This window comes from Halichoerus grypus, chromosome 9 (genome assembly GCF_964656455.1).
Source record: "Halichoerus grypus chromosome 9, mHalGry1.hap1.1, whole genome shotgun sequence".
Lineage (NCBI taxonomy): Eukaryota > Metazoa > Chordata > Mammalia > Carnivora > Phocidae > Halichoerus > Halichoerus grypus.
Window position 1 is genome coordinate 29,825,773 of NC_135720.1, and position 23,095 is coordinate 29,848,867.

The window sequence follows — 23,095 nt, forward strand, 5'->3', positions numbered from 1 at the left end:
ATTAATACAATCAAGCCAGCCTTCTCATGCCTACTCTTCACATGGTATATCTTTTCTACCTATTTACTTTCAACTTATCTGTCTGTGTCTTACGGTTAAAGTGCTTCTCATATAGACCTCTTATAGTTAGGTTTCCTTTTAAATCCTATCTGAAAATCTGTGGGGGTTTTTTTATTATTATTTGGAATGTTTATGTCTATACCTATATATAGATATATAATGGGATATTATTCGGTCATAAAAAAAGAATATGTATACCACATCCTTTTTATCCATCCATCTATGGATGGACACTTAGGTTGCTTCTATATCTTGGTTATCATAAATAATGCTGCAATAAACATAGGAGTGTATATATCTTTTCAAGTTAGAGTTTTTGTTTTCTTTGGGTAAATATCCAGTAGTGGAATTACTGAATCAAATGGTATTTCTATTTTTAATTTTTTGAGGAATCTTCATACAGTTTTCCAGGGTAACTGTCCCAGTTTGCAATCCCACCAACAGTGCAAGAGGGTTCCTTTTTCTCCACATCCTCGCCAACACTCATTATTTCTTGTGTTTTGATTTCACTCTGACAGGTGTAAGGTGATTGTGGCTTTGATTTGCATTTTCACATGATGATTACTGATTGTCTGTTGGCCATCTCTATGTCTTCTTTAGAAAAATGTCTATTCAATTTCTCTGCCCATTTTTAAATCAGATCATTTGGTTTTTTGGTGTTGAGTTGTGTAAGTCCTCTATATATTTTGGATATTAACCTTTTATCAGATATGTCATTTCAAATATCTTCTCCCACTTAGTAGTTTGCCTTTTTGTTTTGTTGATGGTTTCCTATGCTGTGCAAAAGCTTTTTATTTTGGTGTAGTCCTAATATTTATTTTTGCTTTTGTTTCCCTTGCCTCAGGAGACATAGATAGACAATGTTGCTAAGGCTGATGTCCAAGAGATTCTGCCTATGTTTTCTTTAAGGAGTTTTATGGTTTCAGATCTCACGTTTAGCTTCCATAGGTTCCATACAGATTTTAGGATTATTTGTTCTAGTTCTGTGAAAAATACTATTGGTATTTTGACAGGGACTGCATTGGGTCTATAGATTGCTTGGTGTAGGACGGACATTTTGATGATATTAATTCTTCTAATCCATAAGCACAAAATATCTGTATATAATATGTCATCTTCCACTGGTTGCTTTAATCTTTTTAATCTTTGGTTTTTGTCAGTTTGACTATGATGTGTCTTAACTAGAATCTGTGTTCTTTAAGATGTAGACCCCTCAGGTTTAGGAATTTAAACATCCTTCTAGTCTATTAGTAGTTTTCTTAGAATTTGAATCTGAAGGATGCAATTATTTCTGCTGTGGTTTCTACACTGCCCCATGTCCTTTGTTCTTCAGCATATCAGCAGTCCAACTAAAACTTTTCCTAAATGCCTTCAATTCTATTAAGTGTAAACACAAGCTAAAGCAACTTTATAGCCATCCTTCTGCAACATGCAAACGTGTGAGCCTATAAATGGATCCTTTACAAAGGCAATGTTCTAGTCACAGTATGAATTTTGTTATGGGCAACTTTTACCAACTCCTGAAATAATTGTGATAAAATTATTCCATCATTTCCTACAGCAAATATATTTCAGCAAATGGCATATTTCCATTCAGAGCTAGCCATCATCAGAGTATTTTACTTATTTGACCTAATGTATAGTCTCTTGATACACAGTTTAAGTAGAGTTAAATATTAGGGGTAATTAGTCCACATTGATAGAAAGAGATGCTAAATTTTAAAATTCTTTTGTTTTGAAATAAAAGCTTACTGAGGGTTTGTGCACCCTGAAATCTGGTGAGACTGTCTAGATATTTCATACTCACTGTCTTTTTGCGTGACTATCAGAGGACAGGACTGGCTTGCTCAGTTGCCATGCACAGGTATGGTAGCTGGAGAAACAAAAGTAATTTTAAAAAGTTTTTTTTTTTTAACATAATATAGAAGTAGCATTTCATCATAGGAAAGAAATGGAAAATAGAGAAAGGAAGAAAATTAATCAGCCATAATCCTACCACCCACACTTGTTTTCATTGGACCGGACTCCTGCGCATTCCCAGCATTTGTCCTGACAATGAGCAAACAGGCTACACAAGTTTAGGCTCTTTCCTATTTTCTTTGTTTTTAGGCTTTGAAACCCGAGTTGTTTGTTTTTGCACACCTTTGTTTTTCAACTACTGGTCCTTCAGTGGCCTGTAACATTCTCTTAAATTAGAATTTCCAGGTAGGATGAGTTTCTCCACACTTTCAAACTGTGCGTTTTTCCCAGTACTCGTACTAACTACACAGATAATGCTCTTTGCTTAGAGGAAGTCAGATAATGAAGTGGTTAAACAATAAGGTTTCTTTTGCAAAGGCATGATTTTAACTGGGCACTTGATTTGCCAGGTAGGAAAATGGAACCCTCTGATGTTCTCTCTGGACTTTGATTTAAAGTCACCTTTTCACAAGAAAATGTAATTCTACCCTTGGGATTTTCAGAATGTCTATATTTCTTTCAAGCAAAAATTAAAGTGCAAGAATCATTATTGTGCAATTTTTTTCCAGAGGGAAGAAGAAGTGATTTTTCTCTTCTGTTTTTCAGGATTACACATTGTTTCTTTATATTTTCTAATGAGTCATCACATTTTAAAATTCAGCCTGAATTTCTGGGGCTGTAGAAATCACTATAAAGTGGTATATTCATATTTATTCGGAAGCAGTAATAGCTTATGTACCAAATGTAGAAACAAAATGATTCATAGTTTAAAAACATATGGACTACAGAGATATTTCAGTATTTCAGAGAATACGTAAAATTAGATCATTGAATTAATATAAGGAGAGGGAGGACTTCATTATATAGATTTTAAAAAGTGAAGAAACATAATTTCTAGACTTTTTTTCTTAAAAAGCAAAATGCTATCATATTTATATCTAGAAAATAGTTGCTTCATCCCTCAAAGTATGGCATTATCTCACAAAAAAGAAAAATGTGATACAAGCTGAACAGGATCTGCTTACATGGAAACTTTCCAACTGATACATGCTGGCCAGTGTAGACTTTGCCTCTTGCCATTGAAGATAAACCATTTAGTAAGAATCTATGGATAGGTGAAAATCTTGTAAGTGGACTAACCTCATTTACTCAGGTTCCAACTACAGAAAGGTGGCTATCTCAGTAGTAAGGTCATCTTACCCAGAGTGAGGAATCCCAGAGTTCACCTAGCTTTTGACTGCCCCTATTTCTCCAACTCAAGCTTTTCAAAATCAGACTTGGTATTAATTTCCTCCGTCATAGATCAGGTAGCCATAATCATCCTCGGTTTCCTGAACCACACATTTCTTTCAGTCAACTGGACCCAAGCACCCTAGAGCTGACCAGCAAGCCATTTGGCCAGGCTTGCCAGTGAACATGTGTGGAGCAACAGGAAATGGCTCAGCTGTTCACCTTCCACTGTGGTTGGTGCTGTGAACTCCTGAGAAGGGCCGCCTGAGTTGGCCACCAACTTCAGTGCTTCTTACCCATGTGACTTGGACAAACCGTTTCACCCTTCTATACTTCCCGTTCTTTCACCTGCAAAAAATGGAATATTTATAATAGATTGCAAAGCAAACTCTGTTTCTGCCTTTGTTGCACTCACACTTGTCTCTTCCTCTGTGTGATGACCAGTTTTGTGACGGTTAAAGGAAAGAATGCAGGTAAATGTACTCAGAACTATGTCCAGCATATAGCTTGGGGTCAACTTATGTTAGCTCTTCTTACTTGTAGAAAGAATTATGTCATTTATACAAATCTGAGCACAGATAGTTCTGCTCTATTTAGGGCTTACGAACCATGGGCTGAAAGAATACATTTTATTTTGTTATTTTGTTATTTATTGCTGTTACTGTCTCTTACTTTACTGGACCTATAGCTTGTGTTTTTTGTTTTCCTCTCTGAACCACAAAGCTCATTATTCGCTGTCGACTGTTATCTGGTTCCCCAGACACAAGCCTGATAAGTTTCCTGAAAATAGACATATGGCTGGACATAAAATCCTCAAGCTGGAAAGAACCTTAGACATGGCCTAGTCATTTAGATAAAATATCACCTTCTTCAGCAAGGATCTGTAAAGCAAGACACTTTGTTTTTACATGACTTTAACCTTTTACAATGGTTTAGAGGGTTCCGAGTTCAAGGACGAGTTATTTATTCCAGGGAGTAGCAGAGTATCATTTCAGAACTCCTCTGTTTAAAGATAGAGTCATGCTCATCTAGCATTTAAGGTACGTTTGACGGCAAAAGTTTGTCAAATCTGATCCTCCTGATCGTCCTGCTGTCAAGTGTGTGCATATGTGACTGCAGACTCAGTTCAGCTCAGCACAGAGAAGCCCCCTCCCTCTCCCTCGGACCGTGGAAGTGACGAGTTTAGCTTTCTGAAGCTTTACAGTTGAAGCAAACTCTGTTTCTGCCTTTGTTGCACTCACACTTGTCTCTTCCTCTGTGTGATGACCAAACTTACTTGTTATTGCCGCTGTTTTACCCAAGGCTGACCTAACAGTGTTTCACGATGGCTGAATTTTCTGATCCCCAGAACTCTTTTTAAATGTTTGCACACAGTATTTCCTTGTGCCCATTTTACCCAGATCAGTCATTCCATGTCTAAGATCTTTGATTTTTTGTAGTATTAAAGGGCATTTTATTATGGCTAAAATGGTACCAGAAAATTTTCTCACTTAAAAAAATGCAAGGAAAGTAGATTAAATTGAACTTCATAGTTTCCCCAAAATTATTTTTCTCACATTTTAATGGATATTTTGTTTTATTAGTTTGCATCAGACTAATCAGACAGCAGATTTGAGTGGATTTTGGTTGTAGCTAATGTGAAAATGTCCTGATGTATTTTATTATTTTAAACGTGCTGAAATAATTATGCCTCTGACAGCTTTCTTCTTGCTCAAGAAGAGTGCCCCATAATACATGAGACATAATACATGAGACAATATTTCAAGAGGTTATATGTCTGTCATTGGAGAAATTAAAGAAAAAAGGGTTTGGGATTGTTGTCTTAATAACAGAAGCATTTTATTGAGTCAAATATAAACATAGCTTTCAAAATTTGAAGAAAAATTACTTTTTAATTTTACAATTGTACATTATAAAGAGGACAGGTCAGTGACTAATAATGCAAACAGGCTATCCCAGGGATGAAATGGCCCTTGGAAAGGGGCAGGTGTGGGATAGAGAGGGAGGTATTGGGAATGGAGGGGTGGGATGCATGGGGGCAGGAGGAGCAGGGGGATATGGAGAAGTATATATACTTGGGATGCTCAAAATGAAAACAGAATTGGAATTTAGGGCAGGGAGGCTCCAGGAAGCCCATCTGTAAAATGGAGAAGTAATGGATGTAAATCAACTCTAAGATTCTTCCTTACTCAGAAACTCTTATTCAATGAAGATGGAAATTGATAGTAAAAAGAAAGTGCAAACGAGTTTAGAAGAGAAAAAAAAAAAGCTCAGTGTGGGTTGGGGCCTTTGGCATAGACTTCAATGAGCAGTGTCGCTCTGGGGGCCCATCTTTCCCTCCTCAGAAACCTGTGGCACTGGGTGTTGTATCTAAGTGATGAATCGCTGAATTCTACTCCTGAAACCAAAATTACGCTGCATGTTAACTACTTAAAATTTAAATTTAAAAAAAAAGAAAGAAAGAAAAAGAAATATGTGGCGATCAGCTCTTCCATTGATTAAAATTTTGGCTCTTAGAGGAAAATTTTATATGACTAGTTCAGCTGTGCTCTTCTGGTAGGTATTATATTACATAAAACACTTGCGTTTTCAAATTGTCCTCTCATACCTCCCCTCATCTGATCTTTCCAATTGCCCTGTGGGATTAGCAAAATGGGTGTTAACCCAGAGGATACTTGAAGAAGTTAAGTGTTCTGCCCAGAGCTAACTATTGAGTCATAAACACTAAAATACAGAACTGAAACCAGATCTGGAAACTCGTCCAGTTCTTCTGCTATAACCTCACAAAGGTAAGAAGGAAGCTGTGCAATGAAAGTCGCTTGAATGTGGACACAAATGTTTGGGGAAAGTACAGAAAGTCAAGAATGAGATTCAAACTGAGATGTGGCCTTGCCAAGGGGCTGGGGCAGCTGGGGAAAAGGGGAAAATTAAGGTAAGTGCAGGCTTTGTTTTACAGGAGGGAGGTGTAGGGTATCCCTTCCTGCCCGGCACTCTGCTGGGTTCTGTGGGGAAAAGGAACAACGGTTTTTCCCCTTGAAAGTTCAGGTAGATAAACTGGACCGACACAGGTAGGCTATGAACAAAATAATGTAAATCCAAGGTAAAATAGTTACAGCTGCCTCCAGATATGTGAAGGACTGTCATTTGGAACAGAAGGGGAGGCAGATTATTTCACTGGTTAAAAGCACAGCTTTCGGTGTCAGAAAAATCTAGATTTGCATTCTGGTTTCACCACTTCTAGCTATGTTGCATCACACAACTAATGCTTACCCCTTTAAGCCTCAGGTCTTAAAAACATAGAGGGGGAGAGTAAGTTCTTCATATGCTTCTTATGAGGATTAAATGAGAAATTGCATAAAAAACACTAAAGCATAGTGTCTGCCACTCAGTGTCATTCCAAGTTAGCTATTGTAACAGATGTACTGGAGGCCCTACCGAGAGGAGCACGTTCATCTCTACTTACCACGTGCCCCTGGCCACACTAGGTGTGCTGGTGTCGGAATGTGTAGAGGAGCTAGTCCCTAAAAAAACTTCCATGAGGATATTTGAACATGGTCTACGGAATAACTTTATTAACTGATGCCGGTTGACAAATGGCAGAGATCGCCTTGGAGGTAGAGGTGATTCTGGTGGAAAAAATAAACAAGAAACAGCTCGAGACATGGGTTAGCAGGATTATCATAAGGAGGTTCATAGTTCCTAAGGGCCTTTTCACACTGATGGAATCTGTTCACAATTCTATGAGTACCGTGAAGTGAGAACAGCGGTGCTGGTCAAGTAAAAGCCCTGACTTTCCCATCTATACCATAGTTTCAAACTTTAAAACAAATAGAAAAAGAGAATTTAGTGTGTGGGCTATGAACGGTCCTTCACACACATGAGCACATAAATACAATAGAGCTAAGGTGAGTAGTGGTTGGGTTATTTTTAGAAATGGCAGGGAGTCTACAATGATCCAGCTGCATACCTTCATCCCACCTCTTGGTGAGAAAAATTATCCGAAAGCAGTCAAAATGAGAAAGGCTGTCTCCGTGAAGAAAAATAATTGGCTTCTGTGGGACAGATAAGGTGTTAGATCCAGCAGCTCATGTTCTAACAAAGCTACCTGTGTTAGATAGTTTTACTCTTATTCCTGGAAGTCACCCTACCTAGGTCTAGTATGTGTGTTCTTCTTTGATATCTTTATGTAAATGTGTTTTCAAACATTTTCAAAATATTAAAATTTTAATATTCTCATAATATTAATGTCACATACAATGTAGATTCTATATCACACATAAATACACATAACATACTGCATGTAATACTAATTCTAATCCTCTGTAACTGTTTTTTTTTTTTTTTTAAAGATTTTATTTATTTATTTGAGAGAGCGAGAATGAGAGAGAGAGAGAGCATATGAGAGGGAGGAGGGTCAGAGGGAGAAGCAGACTCCCTGCTGAGCAGGAAGCCCGATGCGGGACTCGATCCCGGGACTCCAGGATCATGACCTGAGCCGAAGGCAGTCGCTTAACCAACTGAGCCACCCAGGCGCCCCCTCTGTAACTGTTTTAAGAAATGATATGAAAAAAAAATAGCAGTCCTGACGGACCCTACAAGGTCCCCATTAACCTTACAGAAACTGATAATCCTAAAGAAAATGAAAATCCTAAGAAAAGTACACGGGAAGTGGGAAGAAATAAGAAGGAGGCAGAGGAGGGTGGCAAGTGGGGCTTAGACATAAACTGTGTATGTTGGGCTCATTTCTGCCCTTTGGTTATTCATTCCTGTTGTAAAAGGCAAAGTCATAAGGCAGTGGGCCATTAGTGATGCTTCCGAGAGCAGCTTGTGGACATAAAGGTACAGTATTTACAATGTGATAAAGAGGAAAAAAACATGCTTTTGCTCCTAAAAGGTAAATTCAAGGCTTATGAAGCAGGACTTGCCAAACTAGATTTATGTTGGTATATAAACAACATGATTTGAAGAATGAATTCCAAACAGGTCTATCATGATGATCTATGCCTGTGTTCTAAGGCTTTCAATTTTTAAGCATTATTTTATGAATTGTGAAATAGAACCCATTGTAGATACTGACAGTAATAGGCCTATCTCTTTGGAATAGTCATTTGCTCTAAACGAAGGTAGAGTAGCATGGAATTTTAAACATAAAGCTTTATAAGCAAATAACATTACAGCAACTTCTTTAAGTGACCATATTGATTTAGAAAGTGAGGCATTCTTCATGGTTTCTATCTTTTGCTCACATCTGTTTAATTTCTTCTCTGTGACTTTCCTGTGGTCTTATACAAAGCTAATTTTTTTTTTAGATTTTATTTATATCTTTTGTGCAGTCGTGATTATGAAACAAGCTTGGTGTTATCACACACACACATACACACACACACACACGCTACAAGAAGTAGTTAATATATCTGAAACTCTTAGCCAAGCCATCAAATCGTTCTTTCAGGACAACCAATCTTATTTGTTAAAAGGACTCTGTAATCACAGCTCAAAAACAAATAGTACTATCAAAAGTGTCTGACGGTATAACCATATGCTTTTAGAAAATTTGGCAATGACAGCTAATCATAGTTCTGATCCAGGATACAATAATAAAAAACAAAAATAAATGTATTCCCATTAACTCATCTAGAATACACATCTCCGAGTGCAATGTGTGACCTGAGCAAAGAATTGTGGCTTTTAATGGTCATCTTAGGGTTTTAAAGCTGAGGAATAGTAAGTAGGAGAAATTATGGTGGGCCCAGCAGAGAGACTTATTCATTAAATATGTCCAATACTTACTATACATTGATAATGTGCAAGGCATATGTTAGGAAATGAGGAAAGACAAGTGCACAAAATAATCCTGCTTTTTCCATGTCTCTAATTACTAGAAAGGTATAGACATGTGCACAGATTCCTACCATCCCTGCTCAGCTGAGGGGGTCACTGCTAGCAGGGATGACATCATGAGGTTATTGGTGGTCTTCAGGGTTGGGGACAAGCTTCAAAACTTCAGAATAAGCTCTGTGGAAAATGAAGTTCCTGTTCTATCTCCTGAAATTCTAGGAATAACCAATCATGGAGGCATACTGGATGCCTCCCAAAGTAACAGAAATCAAGAAGTCACCTTTTCTTGGGGCTTTTTGAGGCATCAGGACTAAGGTGCTGTAACCTGGCACCCAGAGTGTTCGGCAACCTCAAATTGCCAAGTTGTGGTTCTGCTGTGTAAAATATAAAATATGCTTTAGGTGACCCTCTGAATTTTCTACAAAAATTGTCCAGTGCTAAAATAATACCTTCCATGCTTTGACTCAGTATTTTTCAAATACTTTAAGTGAGTGGTCAAGTAGTATAGTTAGGGCATCACTAATATTTCTTTGAATTTTTGCTTGATAAACTGATGCAGTGCCCAATTTTCACAGGGTTACAAAGAATATTGTAAATTATTAGCTAAATGAAGAGTGGGAGGACATGAAAAACAACAAAACCCAAATATCAAACCTAGCCAGGAATGTTTTAAAAATAGTGAAATGTACTCAAATCTACTAAGCACTAAGAAAGCAGCAAATGATGTAGAATCCTCAGGAAATAAAAATCCAAGTGCTTAGTATCAAGTCAGTAGGTTAGTGCATTTCCATATCTCTGTGTGAGATAAAGCTTGTATGTGACCCCCTCGGGTTATGAATGACACCACTTGAGATACTGAGGCCTATAAACACAATCATGGAAGTGGACAGCTGGAATCCTAATCCCTTTCTGGGACACTGCTGAAGGACAGCAGGGAAGGAAGTCCTCTCAGTGGGCAGAACTGAAGAGCAGTTCCCCTGGTTGCTCATTTTGCTTGGAAAGAAAACTGTGATTATATATCCATCATGGGAGGTGGCTAATGATTTGGCTGGATAGTCAGGCAATAAAAATGGGTGACAAGGAAAGTCTGGGGAAGAGAAATACAGATAAACTTCTCTGAATAGGCAAAAAAAATGTGAAGATACTTGTGTTCCATGTGAATGACTTCCAAAGGGCGACCTCAGCAAAGGGAGATTTTAATAATCAAGTGGATAGGATGACCCATTCTGTGGATATCGGTTAGCCTCTTTCCCAGACACCCCTGTCATCGCTGAATGGGCTGGTGAACAGAGTGGCCATGGTGGCCAAAATGGAGGTTATACATGGGCTCAGCAGCATGGACTTCCATTCACCAAGGCCAACCTAATTACAGCCAGGGCTGAGTGCCTAATCTGCCAGCAACAGAGACCAATCCTGAGCCTCTGATGTCACATCATTCCCCAGGGTGATCATTCAACTATCTAGGAGGCGATTACATCCAACCCTCCCATCATGGAAGGGACAACCTCTTGTTCCTACCAGAATATACACTTACTCTGGATACAGATTTGCCCTTCTTGCACACAATGCTTCTACCAATACAATCATCTGTGGACTTACAGAATGCCTTATCCATCATCATGGTATTCTATGCAGCATTGCTTCTGATCACAGCAAATGAAGTATGGAAATGGGCCCTATGTTCATGGAATCCACCGGTCTTACCATATTCCCCAATACCCTGAGGTGACTGGCTTGACAGAATAGAGGAATGGCCTTTTGAAGACTCAGTTATAGTGCCAGCTAGATGATAATACTTTGCAGGGCTGGAGCAAGGTTTTCCAGGAGCCTATAAATGTTCTGAATCAGCATCCAATATATGTGCTGCTTCTTCCATTGCTGGGATTCACAGATCCAGAAGTCAAGGAGTGGAAATGGGAGTGGCACCACTCACTATTAGCCCTAGTGACCTACTAGCAACATTTTTGCTTCCTGTTTCCCACCTTTGTGCTCTGCTGGCCTAAAATCTTGGTTCCAAAGGGAGGAAAGCTTCCCTTGGGAGACACAGCAATGATTTCATTGAACTGGAAATTAAGACTGCCACTCAGCTGCTTTGGGCTCTTTGTGCCCCTAAATCAGCAGGCAAAGAAAGGAGGTACTATGCTGGCTGGGATGATTGGTCCTGATGACTAAGGAGAAATTGGATTGCTACTCCATAATGGAGGTAAGGAAGAGTATGTCTGGGATATGGGAGATCCCTCAGGAGTCTCTTACTGTTACTAGGCCCTTTGATTAAATTCAGTGGAAAACTACAACAACCCAATCCAGACAGGACTACTAATGGCCCAGACCCTGTTGGGAAGGAAGGTTTGCATCACCCTATTAGGTAAAGAACCAGTCAGTTAAGGTGCTTGCTAAAGACAAATAGGTAGTGGAATAAAATAGTTATAAATACCAGTTGAGACCACATGACCAATTATAGAAACAAAGACTGTGATTGTCATGAGTATTTCTTCCTTATTTGTTATGAATATGTTTGTGTTTGTGTGTGTGTATGTAAATCTCTTTGTTTCCTTCCCTCTCTTATCCCCTTGTCATGTAACATAAGATGCATTGACTTTATATCACAGTATTTAAGAATCGTGAACTTTATATCACAATACTTAAGTTATAGGATATCAAGAAGCATAAACATCCTACAAGAACTTTGCATCCTCTTCTGCGGAAAAGGTTATTAGATTTTCAGCTATATGCAAGATGGTTGCATCATGTTAGGTAGAAGTATTGACCTTATTATTGTCTTTATATGGAGATTAAATATAACTTAAGAAGATGCATATGAGTGCCAAACTGACAGAAGGTGAGCTTGTGATAGTTAATTTTATATATCAACTTGGCCAGGCCACAATGCTTAGATATTTGGTGAAAAATTATCTTAGATGTTTCTATAAGAGTATTTTTTGTATGAGGTTAACATTTAAATCTTTGAGTAAAGCAGATTGTCTTCCACAATGTGGGTGAACTTTATCCCAACAGCTGAACAGTGGAAGGCCTTAACAGGGCAAAAACTGACCTCCATTGAGCAAGAAGGACTTCTATCAGCAGACGGCCTTCAGACTTGAGCTGCAATGTTAGTTCTTAACTGAGTCTGCAGCCAACCAAGACTTTGGACTTGACAACCTCCGTAGTCACATGAACCAATTTTTTAAAAATAAAAACTCTCTCTCTCTGTCTCTCTCTGTATATACACACGCACACATGCACACACACACACACGCAATAATACATATATATGTGTGTGTGTACATGTATATACATATGTACACACACACTATTAGTTCTGCTCCTCTGGAGAACCTTGACTAACATACATGGAGGTACGTGTAATCACAGAGATCTGAAAACAGTTACTTACCAACCTGCTACTTGTACATGCACCTGGCCACTTCTGACAACATAATGGTCATTCTACTATGGCTTTAAAAAATGACCCACTAGCGGTGCCTGGGTGGCTCAGTCAGTTAAGTGTCTGCCTTTGGCTTGGGTCATGATCCCAGGGTACTGGGATCGAGTCCCACATCAGGCTCCCTGCTCTGCTTCTCTCTCTCCTCCCTGCTCATGTTCTCTCTCGCTATCTCTGTCACTCTGTCTCTCTCTCAAATAAATAAATTTAAAAAATAAAAATAAATAAAATAAAATGCATGCTAGGTGCTGCACAACAGGGACCCTTTTATCAAGGCCCTACCATTGTGTAGCGAAGGATATTTTAAAAGAAAATAAAGTAGAAGTGTTTTGTAATAAATGTTCATTCAGGCTTTCGGGCAATATGAAAGTTATGGAAGACCTTTACAACTACAAGATGGGAAACCCTCTGTGAGGTGGCCGTGTTATCCTGCGTGTCCTCAGGCTCTTGGGGAAACGTTGGCGGAATGACAGAAATCAAAAAAAATAATGACAGCATGCTTTTTTATAAACCAAATTCATATGGTATCGTTAATGAAGAGGGGTTTCCCTCCCTTTATTCCTAAGTATCTACAAATACAGTAGGACATCTTGCTACCATCATCTACTGAGGGTGCATCTGCTTTCACAGATTCTGCTGGGCTATCATAGAAAGCTGGGCAGAGACCTTGAGAGCGCCAACTGCACCACTCTGGGCAAGTTAGTTTGCTGTTTCTTTGAACTTTAAAAAAGGGCAGTTCTCCTTGGTCAACTACCAACATCTCGTGAATGTGATCATTCCACACCTGCAAAACTGGGGAGGTTCATAAAGGGAACAGGCCAGAGGGCCTTTGGTGGAAAGCAGAAGTATCACGGAACCTAATGGATTCTCACTTTAAAATTCTATCTTAAGAGACAGCGAAGAATTGGTGGGGGTGGGGGGTGGGGGGTGGGTGGAGGCAGTGGAGAATTTAGGGAGCAAGTTTAAAAGGAGATTAAAAAAAGGGGATACATTTTTCTGACTCGTTGGACGATTATCTGTGGTCCTTGGAATAAGAGGCTGAATTGGTATTTACCAGGCTGGGCAGATGAAAGCCTAGATGGCCACCCATCCAATGGTTTGATTCTCTTAACTTGACAAAGTATCCATTGAATGTTGTCTGTAAAAAAGAGTATCTACTTCAGTTTTCTCGAAAAATGATTATTCAATATGATTGTTTAGTGACCTCATTAGACCAAAAGAACGGCCTTGATTTAAAAATCTTCATTGTACATCATTCATAAAATTTAGTGCCTCAGTTTTCTGAAGTTGAGTAGCATAATATGTATGTAACAAAATACCTGAACTCAAGAGTTTTTTGTTTGCTTTGATTTTGTCTTGCTTTTCATAGTGAGTTGTAGAGGGATTGCTAAGGAAAATGTACCCTTGATTATTAGGTGAAGGGAGGAAAACAAAATTTCGTTGAGAATCTATTGTGTGCCCAGCAATATATAAGGGGCATATTATTAAATCATTTCATTTATTAAGCACTTCTGGGCCACACATTCTTCTGGGCCCCAGCGATACTATGGAGAATAAAACAAATATTCCTATCTTACAGAAACTGCTTTCTAGTGCAAGGAGACAAACAATGAACCCAAGAAAAATGTCAAATAATAAAACTAATACACAGATAATTGAAATAGGGTGAGTGACAGAGGATGGCCAGCTGGTTAGTTTAGGTCCATTGTGTAAGTGATGTTTACTCTGAGATCTAAATGGCAAGAAGGATCTAGCCATGTGAGCACCAGGAGGAAATCATCCCAGGTGGAGGGCAGGGCATAGACAAAGTGCCAAAGGCAGACACAAGGCTGGCTTTGCAAAAAGGAATAGAGCCAAGATGGTACCAGCCTGGAGAGCAAAGGGAAAAGTGGAAAGGGAACGAGAGTAGGGCCTGATTAATGAACATTAGGCATGCAAGAAACATGAATCTTGCTCATGTGGTCTCATCTTCAAGGCACTCAACAGTCCAGAGAGGCACTTGAGATGTAAATAAGCCACAAAATCCCTGACTAAAGGCTACAATGCGGGTGGTTGGTAGAGAAGGGGAAGGTTCCAAAGGCTTAGCCACATGAGGTTGTTCTGGGCATCCAAGAAGTTCCTTTTAGATTTATCTTCTCCCAGACAGTATTACAGCTACAGCAGAACTGCCAGCTTAGTCCTCACTTGAAAAAGTAAGTATTCCAAATGGTTAAATTTGCCCCAGGCTGTATTTTAATGGCATTTAGGCATAGCTGGGCCTTAGAGAAAGTAGAGGTATCTGTAAGCTTACCTCTGCTTTGGGGAAAGCACTATCCAATTTAGCCAAATACATATGGAGTATGTCATCCTTGAGTGTAGCAATGCTGCCCACCTTGGGTATCTTTTTTTTTTTTTTTTTTAAGATTTTATTTATTTGTTTGAGACAAAGAGAATGAGAGAGAGAGAGCACATGAGAGGGGGGAGGGTCAGAGGGAGAAGCAGGCTCCCTGCCGAGCAGGGAGCCCGATGCGGGACTCGATCCAGGGACTCCAGGATCATGACCTGAGCCGAAGGCAGTCGCTTAACCAACTGAGCCACCCAGGCGCCCCCCACCTTGGGTGTCTTTCTTAGACCCAGGACTTAGCGCTCTGCCTGGCACAAAAGCAGGGCTCCATAGAGGTCTGAATGACTAAAACTAACAGGCCACACACAGTCAGTTGGCGCTTGTTCTTCTGTCCCTGAGGACAAGCTGAATAACAGAGGAAAAGCGTCCTCTGTGCTAGCTAGCCTTCTCTGATCTGCTTTCAGTGACCCTACCTTCTCCATAGGCCCAAACGTACATTCAATTGTGTCCCATCCACCCTAAACAATTAAAAACTCCTTTGGGTTAGCTTTTAGCTTACTCCCTGCTTGTTCTACTTAAACTTTAGCCTTACTTGATAAATAAGTATTTATTCTGTTATCATGGTATTTAGTTCTTTGGTACAACCCATTCTGGAGCATTGTCCATAGGGAGACCAAAGAGGAGGGGGACATCCGAAGAACAAAAAAGATTGTCTTTTCAGGCCTTTGATGGAATTCCCATCACACAGGCCTGTCCTTGGCCTAGCAGATTAAGTGGCCCATATGGTTCATGTGCTTAAAGCACAGCACATAACCATTGTTATCTTGAGTTGTGGGAGTCATTTGTGTTGTATGATATGTTCTGTTTGTAGTTGTGATGTACGTGGGGGGGGTAAGGAACACAGACCTGTCATAGTTCCTGTGTGAGATTCCAACTTGAGTGAGGCACTTACTAAATTCTCTATTTCAGTTATTTTTTGCAATTCATATTAAGTTAGCATCCCCATCAAGGTTTAGAGAATCCTTTGTCTAGGATCTCAGAGGTAATGAGCCTCAGGCGTAGCTGACTAATGTGGACCACAAGGAGCCCCACCTTCAGCAAGCTGCCGACACTCCAGAGCTTGCTGAGGGAGGTGACATAAAGGTATATGTAGCTTCCGTTCAGGCTTGAAATCAAAAGGAAGTTCACTAAACTGCTTTACATTCAAATGAATCAACCTTCCACCAGCCATCCTATCCCTGGTTTTCCCATGTCGGTTACTGTTACATTTATCTTATTTTGTTGCTGCAATTTGTAGGCAGGGTCTACAGGAAACAATCCTTGGTTAGGACAAGCTTCTGTTGCTTCTTGCTAGGTAAATTATAGGGTCATAAATGGGAGAGATTTAGGGAGAGGTTGATTTTGGGCAAATTAAAGCTTTCAGGTTTCACTTCAGTCTGGCAAAAGATGTCTGCCAAAAATCCAGGTTCCTTATTTACTCTTGGCACTTGGTAGATAGAGTGGGGGTGAAAGAGAGTCCTTTATACTGTCTTCATGTAGGTTACAACTTTAATATGTGTGACCCATGAAGGATTCAGCCTGCGAGGAAATTTCAAGCCCTGTGAGGCTTGAATGTTAGGCTGGGCTGGGGGACTTACAGAGAAAGTGAGTGCAGGTGTGTATTCACCTAGGGCAGAGTGAAGGAAGAACCTCTGAAGGCCAAAGCTCTCTGGATTTCCTTGCCTCTACGCCTGGCATTTTATCATTACAAATCAATATTTTTGAATTGACGGGGCCTTTTAAAATACAAATGCCTAACAATAAAGCTATGTTGTTAACATACGAGGCTTTCAGTAAGGCCATAGTCCTCTTGTGTTTAGAAAATCGCAGATAATACTGAATTTGACTTAAAGAATTTTTCCAATTTACTCTGTGTTATTTTTCATAACCATCCAGAAAATTCTCTGGAAGTCATTTTCCAGGTCAATCCTGTGAGCCAAATATAAAGCTGTCAAATATGTGCTCTTCCTCGCCCTTCATACTATGTTCTGGTTGCTAGTTGTTTATTTTTATTTATTGCTCATTGGCTCATGCTACATTAGATAATGACAGCCTCCCAAAGATGAGGATAAGGTGGGGCTCCTGGCTGGCTCGGTCGTGAAGCGTCTGCCTTCGGCTCAGGTCACGATCCCAGGGTCCTGGGATCGAGTTCCATGTCGGGTTCCCTGCTCAGCCGGGTTCTTCTCCCTCTGCATGCCGTTCCGCCTGCCTGTGCTCTCTCTCTCTCTCTAATAAGTAAATAAAATCTTAAAAAAAAAGGAAAGAAAGTGCTATTTTGCTAGTGCAGCTGCCGTAGCAAGGGCCCTGTACATTTTGCTTGTGTGAGAGGGCTGAGTAAGGGCCGTATTTCCAAGTCATTCCAGAGGTGCTACGTAACACCTCAGAGTTTGGTACTCGTGCTCTGTCTTCTGCCTAGAATGACATTCCTCTTTTGTCCCCGGCTGACCTTTCCAGGATCAGCACAAATACTATGTCTTTGTGGGAGACTTTCCTCAACAACTGCATGTCTGCTGCTTCTCCCCAGTAGAAAAGTTCTCTCTGTGCTTCTAAGGTAGATTGCTCAGACCTCTGTTTTGTTTTGTTTTTTTATTTTTATTTTATTTATTAATTTATTTTATTTATTAATTTGAGAGAGAGAGAGAGCCACTTAACTGACTGAGCCACCCAGGCGCCCAGTTACCTCTGTTTTAACACTCATCATATCCTATCATAATTTATGTGTGTGCTCCCCACTCGGAATGAGAGTCTAAATAACGGGATTATTCATATTGGTGTCCCTTGAGCTTAATATTCATACTTACTTAATAAATGCTTGTTAAATGCTTGCATGAACAGATGGAAGGGAGGGAGGAAGAGAGGGAAGGAGGGAGAAAGCCTGGGAGAGAGGGAAGGAGAATCAGGTCAATACCTCCTGTGGCGATTAGCTGAGAGCAGGGCTTCAAGGCCTCTGGCCTTAGCAGGGAGGAGGGTGGAAGGCAATTATTTCCGAGTTTGCAGGACCACAGAGCGCACCAGGGCTGTAGGTGGGAAGCAGGAGAGGCACAGTAGTTAACTTCAGTGACAGGGAAAGGTTACAGGGAGGCGATAAATTCGGTTTCAAAAGCAAGTTTTGCTACTTCACAATTTTGCTTATCATCTGCTCAGCTCAGAAGAAAAATAACAGCAATTGCTGAATCCTCAATAGCTGAAAAGTGCTGTTGGAGAAAACAATCTAAGGCCTCTATACTAGACAGCCATGTGTACATTATGTAGCAGAACCCTATTCCAAGGTTCTTACAGTGTAGAGTCTTGCTTTACTCAAAACCACTGTCTTGGAAAAGAAATAAGGCCTGCGTAAATAAAGCATGTAGTTTTGTGCATTTTAATAACATTGAATGCTGTTATTCGAAGTAATAGTTATCTATTCAATCAGATCTTTACCTTCTTTTATGCATGTCACTTTTGACAAGTAAGAGTACAGAATGTAATAATCACTATAGAACCTGTGATCTATAGGCTCTTATTTAACCACCACTGCTGATTACTTACCTATAATAGCTCTTGTGAATAAACTCATTCTCTGTCATCTTTTTCTGTTTGATGAATACTGTAAAAAAAAAAAAAAGGCATGCATTTGGTGACAACCTTCAACAAAAACTGATCCATTTAGTTGCTCTCTAGAGTAATAATTGTGTTTTTTGGTGTTTCTCTGTACTTTTTTTTTTTTTTTGGTGATGCTCCAGGAAAAGGATTCTATAAGCATCAATGAATGAATCAATAAGCATGGGAACCTAAACTGTGCACATAATTGTTCTAGAAGTTTTGGCCCTTTGGGCAATACAAAACAATTATATTCCCATTATCATTGGAAAGTATTGTACCTAACACAGCTGACACACTTAAGTAGTCGAAGAGCTAAGTCCTTATAAAAATATTTTTGGGGACACCTGGTGACTCAGTCAGTTAAGTGTCTGACTCTTGGTTTCTATGCAGGTCATGATCTCAGGGTCATGGAATGGAGCCCAGCTTTGGGCTCCCGACTCAGCAGGGAGTTGACCTGAGGATTCTTTCTCCCTCTCCCTACCCGCCACCCCGCTTTCTCTCTCTTTCTCTCTAAAATAAATAAATAAATCTTTAAAAAATATTTCTCAAAATATTTCCTTTCATATGCTGAGAAATATTAGGAATTTGTTTTCTGAGCCTGCGAATTAAATGAAAAGGGTCCTATCTTAGTAAAGCTTTCAGGTTTCAGTATTTACAGTCCCTCATTAAGGAAAATTACAGTAGAAGAACTAAGTGATTTTCTGAAGCATTAAAATACACATGCACTGGAAAATGATTTGTTTCAGTGCAAACTTTGTATCTTGGTGAATCATTTCCATTTGAGTGTTTTGATTGCAGCTTCTCCACTCTGAGGCATAAATAAGATTACTGGCTTGGGGGGGGGGGTGTGCGGAGGTAATTAGCCTATCTCCTACCAGGCCATCTGTATTTTCTGTGACTGCACAAGGTGTCGTAGAGAAATTACCTGGAACTGATTAAACCTCAGGAGAAGTGGGGGAAATTCTGCATTCCAGAGTGGTTCAGCCAGAGAACACGATCGCCCTCTGGGTTGCATTTACAAGCACAATTTGGTGACGCAACTCTGGCCACTTCGCCACCAGGGAGTAAGAGGAAAGGGGCCGGATTCCTCCGGTAGGAAGACGCTCTGGACCAAAGAAAGAGGCTGGCGACGGGAAGGAAGAACAGATCAAGCGTTTGAATAGCGGCCACAGGGCAACCCAAAGCCTGTGCAGAGTTAACAGGCCCGCATCTCACACCGTTCCCCCGTCTACCAGCCCCCCTACCGCATCCACCCGCCGCTGTGTGTCACCTTCCTGTTCGGAAGTCTTAGTAGGTTGCTGGGACAGAACAGGGGGCGCCTGCTCCACCCTTCAGGTATCCGGTTGGAAGAAAAGCCAGTCTCAACAACTTGATTCTCTACGTTAAATGATAAGTTTAGCAGACCGTAGGTCTCCAACTGCCGAACATTTAGGGTAGGGGGAGGAAGGAGAACATCAGACGTTCCTTTTCTGTTCCAACCACAAATCATATGGTTGTGCCTCTTCTCTATTCCACTTAGAGCCCTCTAGCTTGAATTCCACGTTCCTCCTGGAATGCATGTGGCAGAGCTTCTTTGAAAATATGAACGCTCTGCATGTGTTTTGAATTTTTTCTGGACTGATTTGTGATGATAATCAGTCAAGTTACATTTCTTGTGTGTCTTACTGGGGGTGTAATAAACTCAGGACGCTGATGACTGTAATTTTCTGAGTGATGTTGCAATGGAGAGAATAAATGGCCCAGTGTTGAACTTTGCAGCTTGCTCCCTTCCTGTATGTAAATTGCCTTTATATAAAGTGGGGTACATAACAGAGCAGGACAGCTGCCTCGCACTCCTCTGCTCCCCCTCATCTCAGCTTCCAGCCTTATCAGGCACATAGCAGGGAGGCTATTCCAGCCATAACTGAGCTCAACCTCCAACCTCCAGAAAGTAATCCCCGACCTTCATAGCCTAGGCAACCTGAAGAATGAAAGAGGAAACTATAAAATCCCCTTTGAAAGGTTTGTGTACTTTTATTACTATAATTTGGAGGGAATGGGTAAAACGAAGATGCTTTAGAGGATCTGAGGTTCCTTGGCCTGGGGAAGGCACAGGAGGTGGGGGCGCCCGGCATGGTGTCTGATGGAAGGTTTCTCAGTTTCACGTTTTAAGAACAAACAAGCAGAAATCTTGGTGCAGGGTGGTGTTTCTGGGCAGTCTTTGCCACATTTGTGCTCTCTCTCTCTCTCTCTCTTTTATTAAGTTCAATTAGCCAACAGATAGTACATCATTAGTTTTTGATGTAGTGATTCATGGGTTGCATATAACACCCAGGGCAAATTTGCTCTCTTAAAAGGGGGCGGAATGGTGTGGGATAAGGGACCGGCTGGGCTAGTTGAAATGGAACATGCAGTATGGGGGGGCACTGGTGGTAACAAAGTCGTATTATATGAAGAATCCATGGAAGAGGAAGCAGTAATGGGCCAGTTACTGTGATTTGGAGTTTCCTAAACCTTGCTTGAGCTGGGAGCCTCAGTATCAGGCACTGAGAAGTGTTTTAACAGTGGGTGCCGAGCAACATTTCCCAGCCACTCTCCAGGAGAGATAACGTGTGTTCCCTTCTCCCAGTCTGGGGCTGTTGCAACTGAGCAAACCAAGAAGCCTCGGAGGCTACAGATCATATTAGGGCAAATGAGGTGGCTGTGCCCGCAAAACAAATCCCTGCCCAGGACGAAAGAAAAACCGCTTCACATGCTATTCTTGGGTTTGACAGCTGGTATTTCGGAGTGTGTCAGACCCAGTATGCAACTCAAAAACGGCAGGGCCCTTGACAGTCAGGGGGCAGGGCAGGGCAGCCACCGCAGAGAGCACCAGCAAGCGCCAGGTACCGGCCCTGCAAACCTTAGTAACTTGCAGCCGCCGTCTCCCGCTCCGGCCCCGTCGCTCTGCTCGTGGCTCCCCCGCCCAGCGCTGGCCAGAGTCCCCGCGCCGGCGGTCAGACTGCAGCGCCCAGGCATCTCCCAGCGGCGGGGGGACGGGAAGGCCCCGCACCGCTGCTCTGCCGAGCTACCCTCTCTCCTCCGCTTTCTGGAGCGCAGGCACCCGGCTACTCTGCACGAGGCCGCGAGTCTCAGTTTACCTGGGACTTGCGAGAAAAAGCAAGGTGGTTAAACTGTAAGAAGACTCCTGGGTCAGCGCTGAAATAAACCGGAGGGGCAGGGAAGACGAGGACAAACTGAGGGTTTTTAAGACAATGTAACGCGCCCTTGCAGAGTTTTCAGGTGGGAGAGCGGGAGAGGGAATCGGGGAGTCGCCGCCGCCCGGGGTCACGCCAGGTCGGCGCCTCGCACGGAGCCACCACTCCCCGAGCTTGCCACTTCCTCACGTGTTCTTGGCGTGGCGGAGATTAAAGATGCAAGAAAAAAAATTACATGCGGAACGGACAGAATGTTCTCAAAGATTAGGGGGAAAAAAGTGAAACGCAGATTGTACTTTTTTTTTTTCCTTTAGTGCAGAGACGAATTTTATTTCCGCCCCCTCCCCTACACATTCCTGACCTCTCCCTCCCCCTTCCCTCTTTCTTTCCTTCCTTCCTCCGCTTCCAAGTTCTGGGATTTTGCAGCCTTGCTTGGCTTTGGCCAAAAGCACAAAAAAGGCGTTTTCGGAAGCGGCTCGGCCGTGCACAAGGGCCATTTGTTTGTTTTGGGTCTCGGGGCAGGAAATCTTGCCCGGCCTGAGTCACGGCGGCTCCTTCAAGGAAACGTCAGTGTTCTCCTGTCGCCCTCGCCCGCTGCGCGCCCGGCGGCCGCTGCCCATGGGGGAGATGCAGGGCGCGCTGGCCAGGGCCCGGCTCGAGTCTCTGCTCCGGCCCCGCCACAAAAAGAGGGCCGAGGCGCAGAAACGCAGCGAGTCCTTTCTGCTGACCGGCCTGGGTAAGCGCCGCGGCCGCCACGCGGGGACTGTCCCGCTCCGCCGCTAGTCGCTCGGCTGCGGCGAGAGGGACCGGGGGTGGGTGCGCGTTCGCAGGGCGGAGGGACGGAGGCCTGGGGAGAGGGCGGCGGGAGCGGAGGACCCGCCCGGCGTCCCGGACCCACGGTGACCCCGCAGATGAGGGCGCGCGAGGCCACCCTCGCCCGACGGACACCTCGGGCTGGTGGTGCGCGGCCGCCGGGTGGGGGCTGATGAGGCTGCCGGGGGAGTGAGGGGAGAGGGCCGGTTCCGGGACCGGGAGGGAATCGGCAGTCAGGGTTTGACAAACCAGAGCGGGCACAGAGCCACCGGCTGGCCGAGCACCGGGCGGAAAGCGCCCCAGTGCCGCGACTCCGATTTCCTAGCTGGGCGGAATAAATGAGAAAGGTGGAAAATTACCCCGGACTCTCCCTCCCCCCACCCCCTCCGCCTGCGGTTTCCCTCTCTCCGGCCGGGGAGCCGAGAGAGGCAGATTAACAGACCCGCGCCGGGCCTCCCGGGCAGTCCCCGCGCCCCCCGCCCCCGCCCCGGTCTCGACCTCCGGCCGGGGGCCGAACCGTCCGCCGCCGCCCGGGAGGGAGCAGCCTGCAAGGCAGCGCGACCGCCGGAGGCGGGGCTTGGGGCGGGGCCTGGGCGGGGCCGCTTCCTGATTGTCGCGTTGGCCCCGCCCCTG

The 23,095-nt window shown here is 42.5% G+C and overlaps 1 protein-coding gene across 3 annotated transcripts in view; it reads left to right on the forward strand.

Moving 5' to 3' along the window:
* The window catches only part of SGK1 (serum/glucocorticoid regulated kinase 1), a 109,502-nt gene that overhangs the window by 80,684 nt on the left and 5,723 nt on the right, over window positions 1–23,095 (forward strand). The window contains exon 1 of one of the 3 annotated variants that reach the window (XM_036097441.2): window positions 20,295–20,474. The exons of 1 other annotated variant lie outside the window; for it this stretch is intronic. In XM_036097441.2, coding sequence (XP_035953334.1) covers window positions 20,441–20,474 — 34 coding nt within the window. In that variant the 5' untranslated portion in view covers window positions 20,295–20,440. Of the gene's footprint in view, window positions 1–20,294; window positions 20,475–22,204; window positions 22,386–23,095 lie in introns of those variants that run through there. One more of the 3 variants, XM_036097439.2, reaches the window with a different exon arrangement.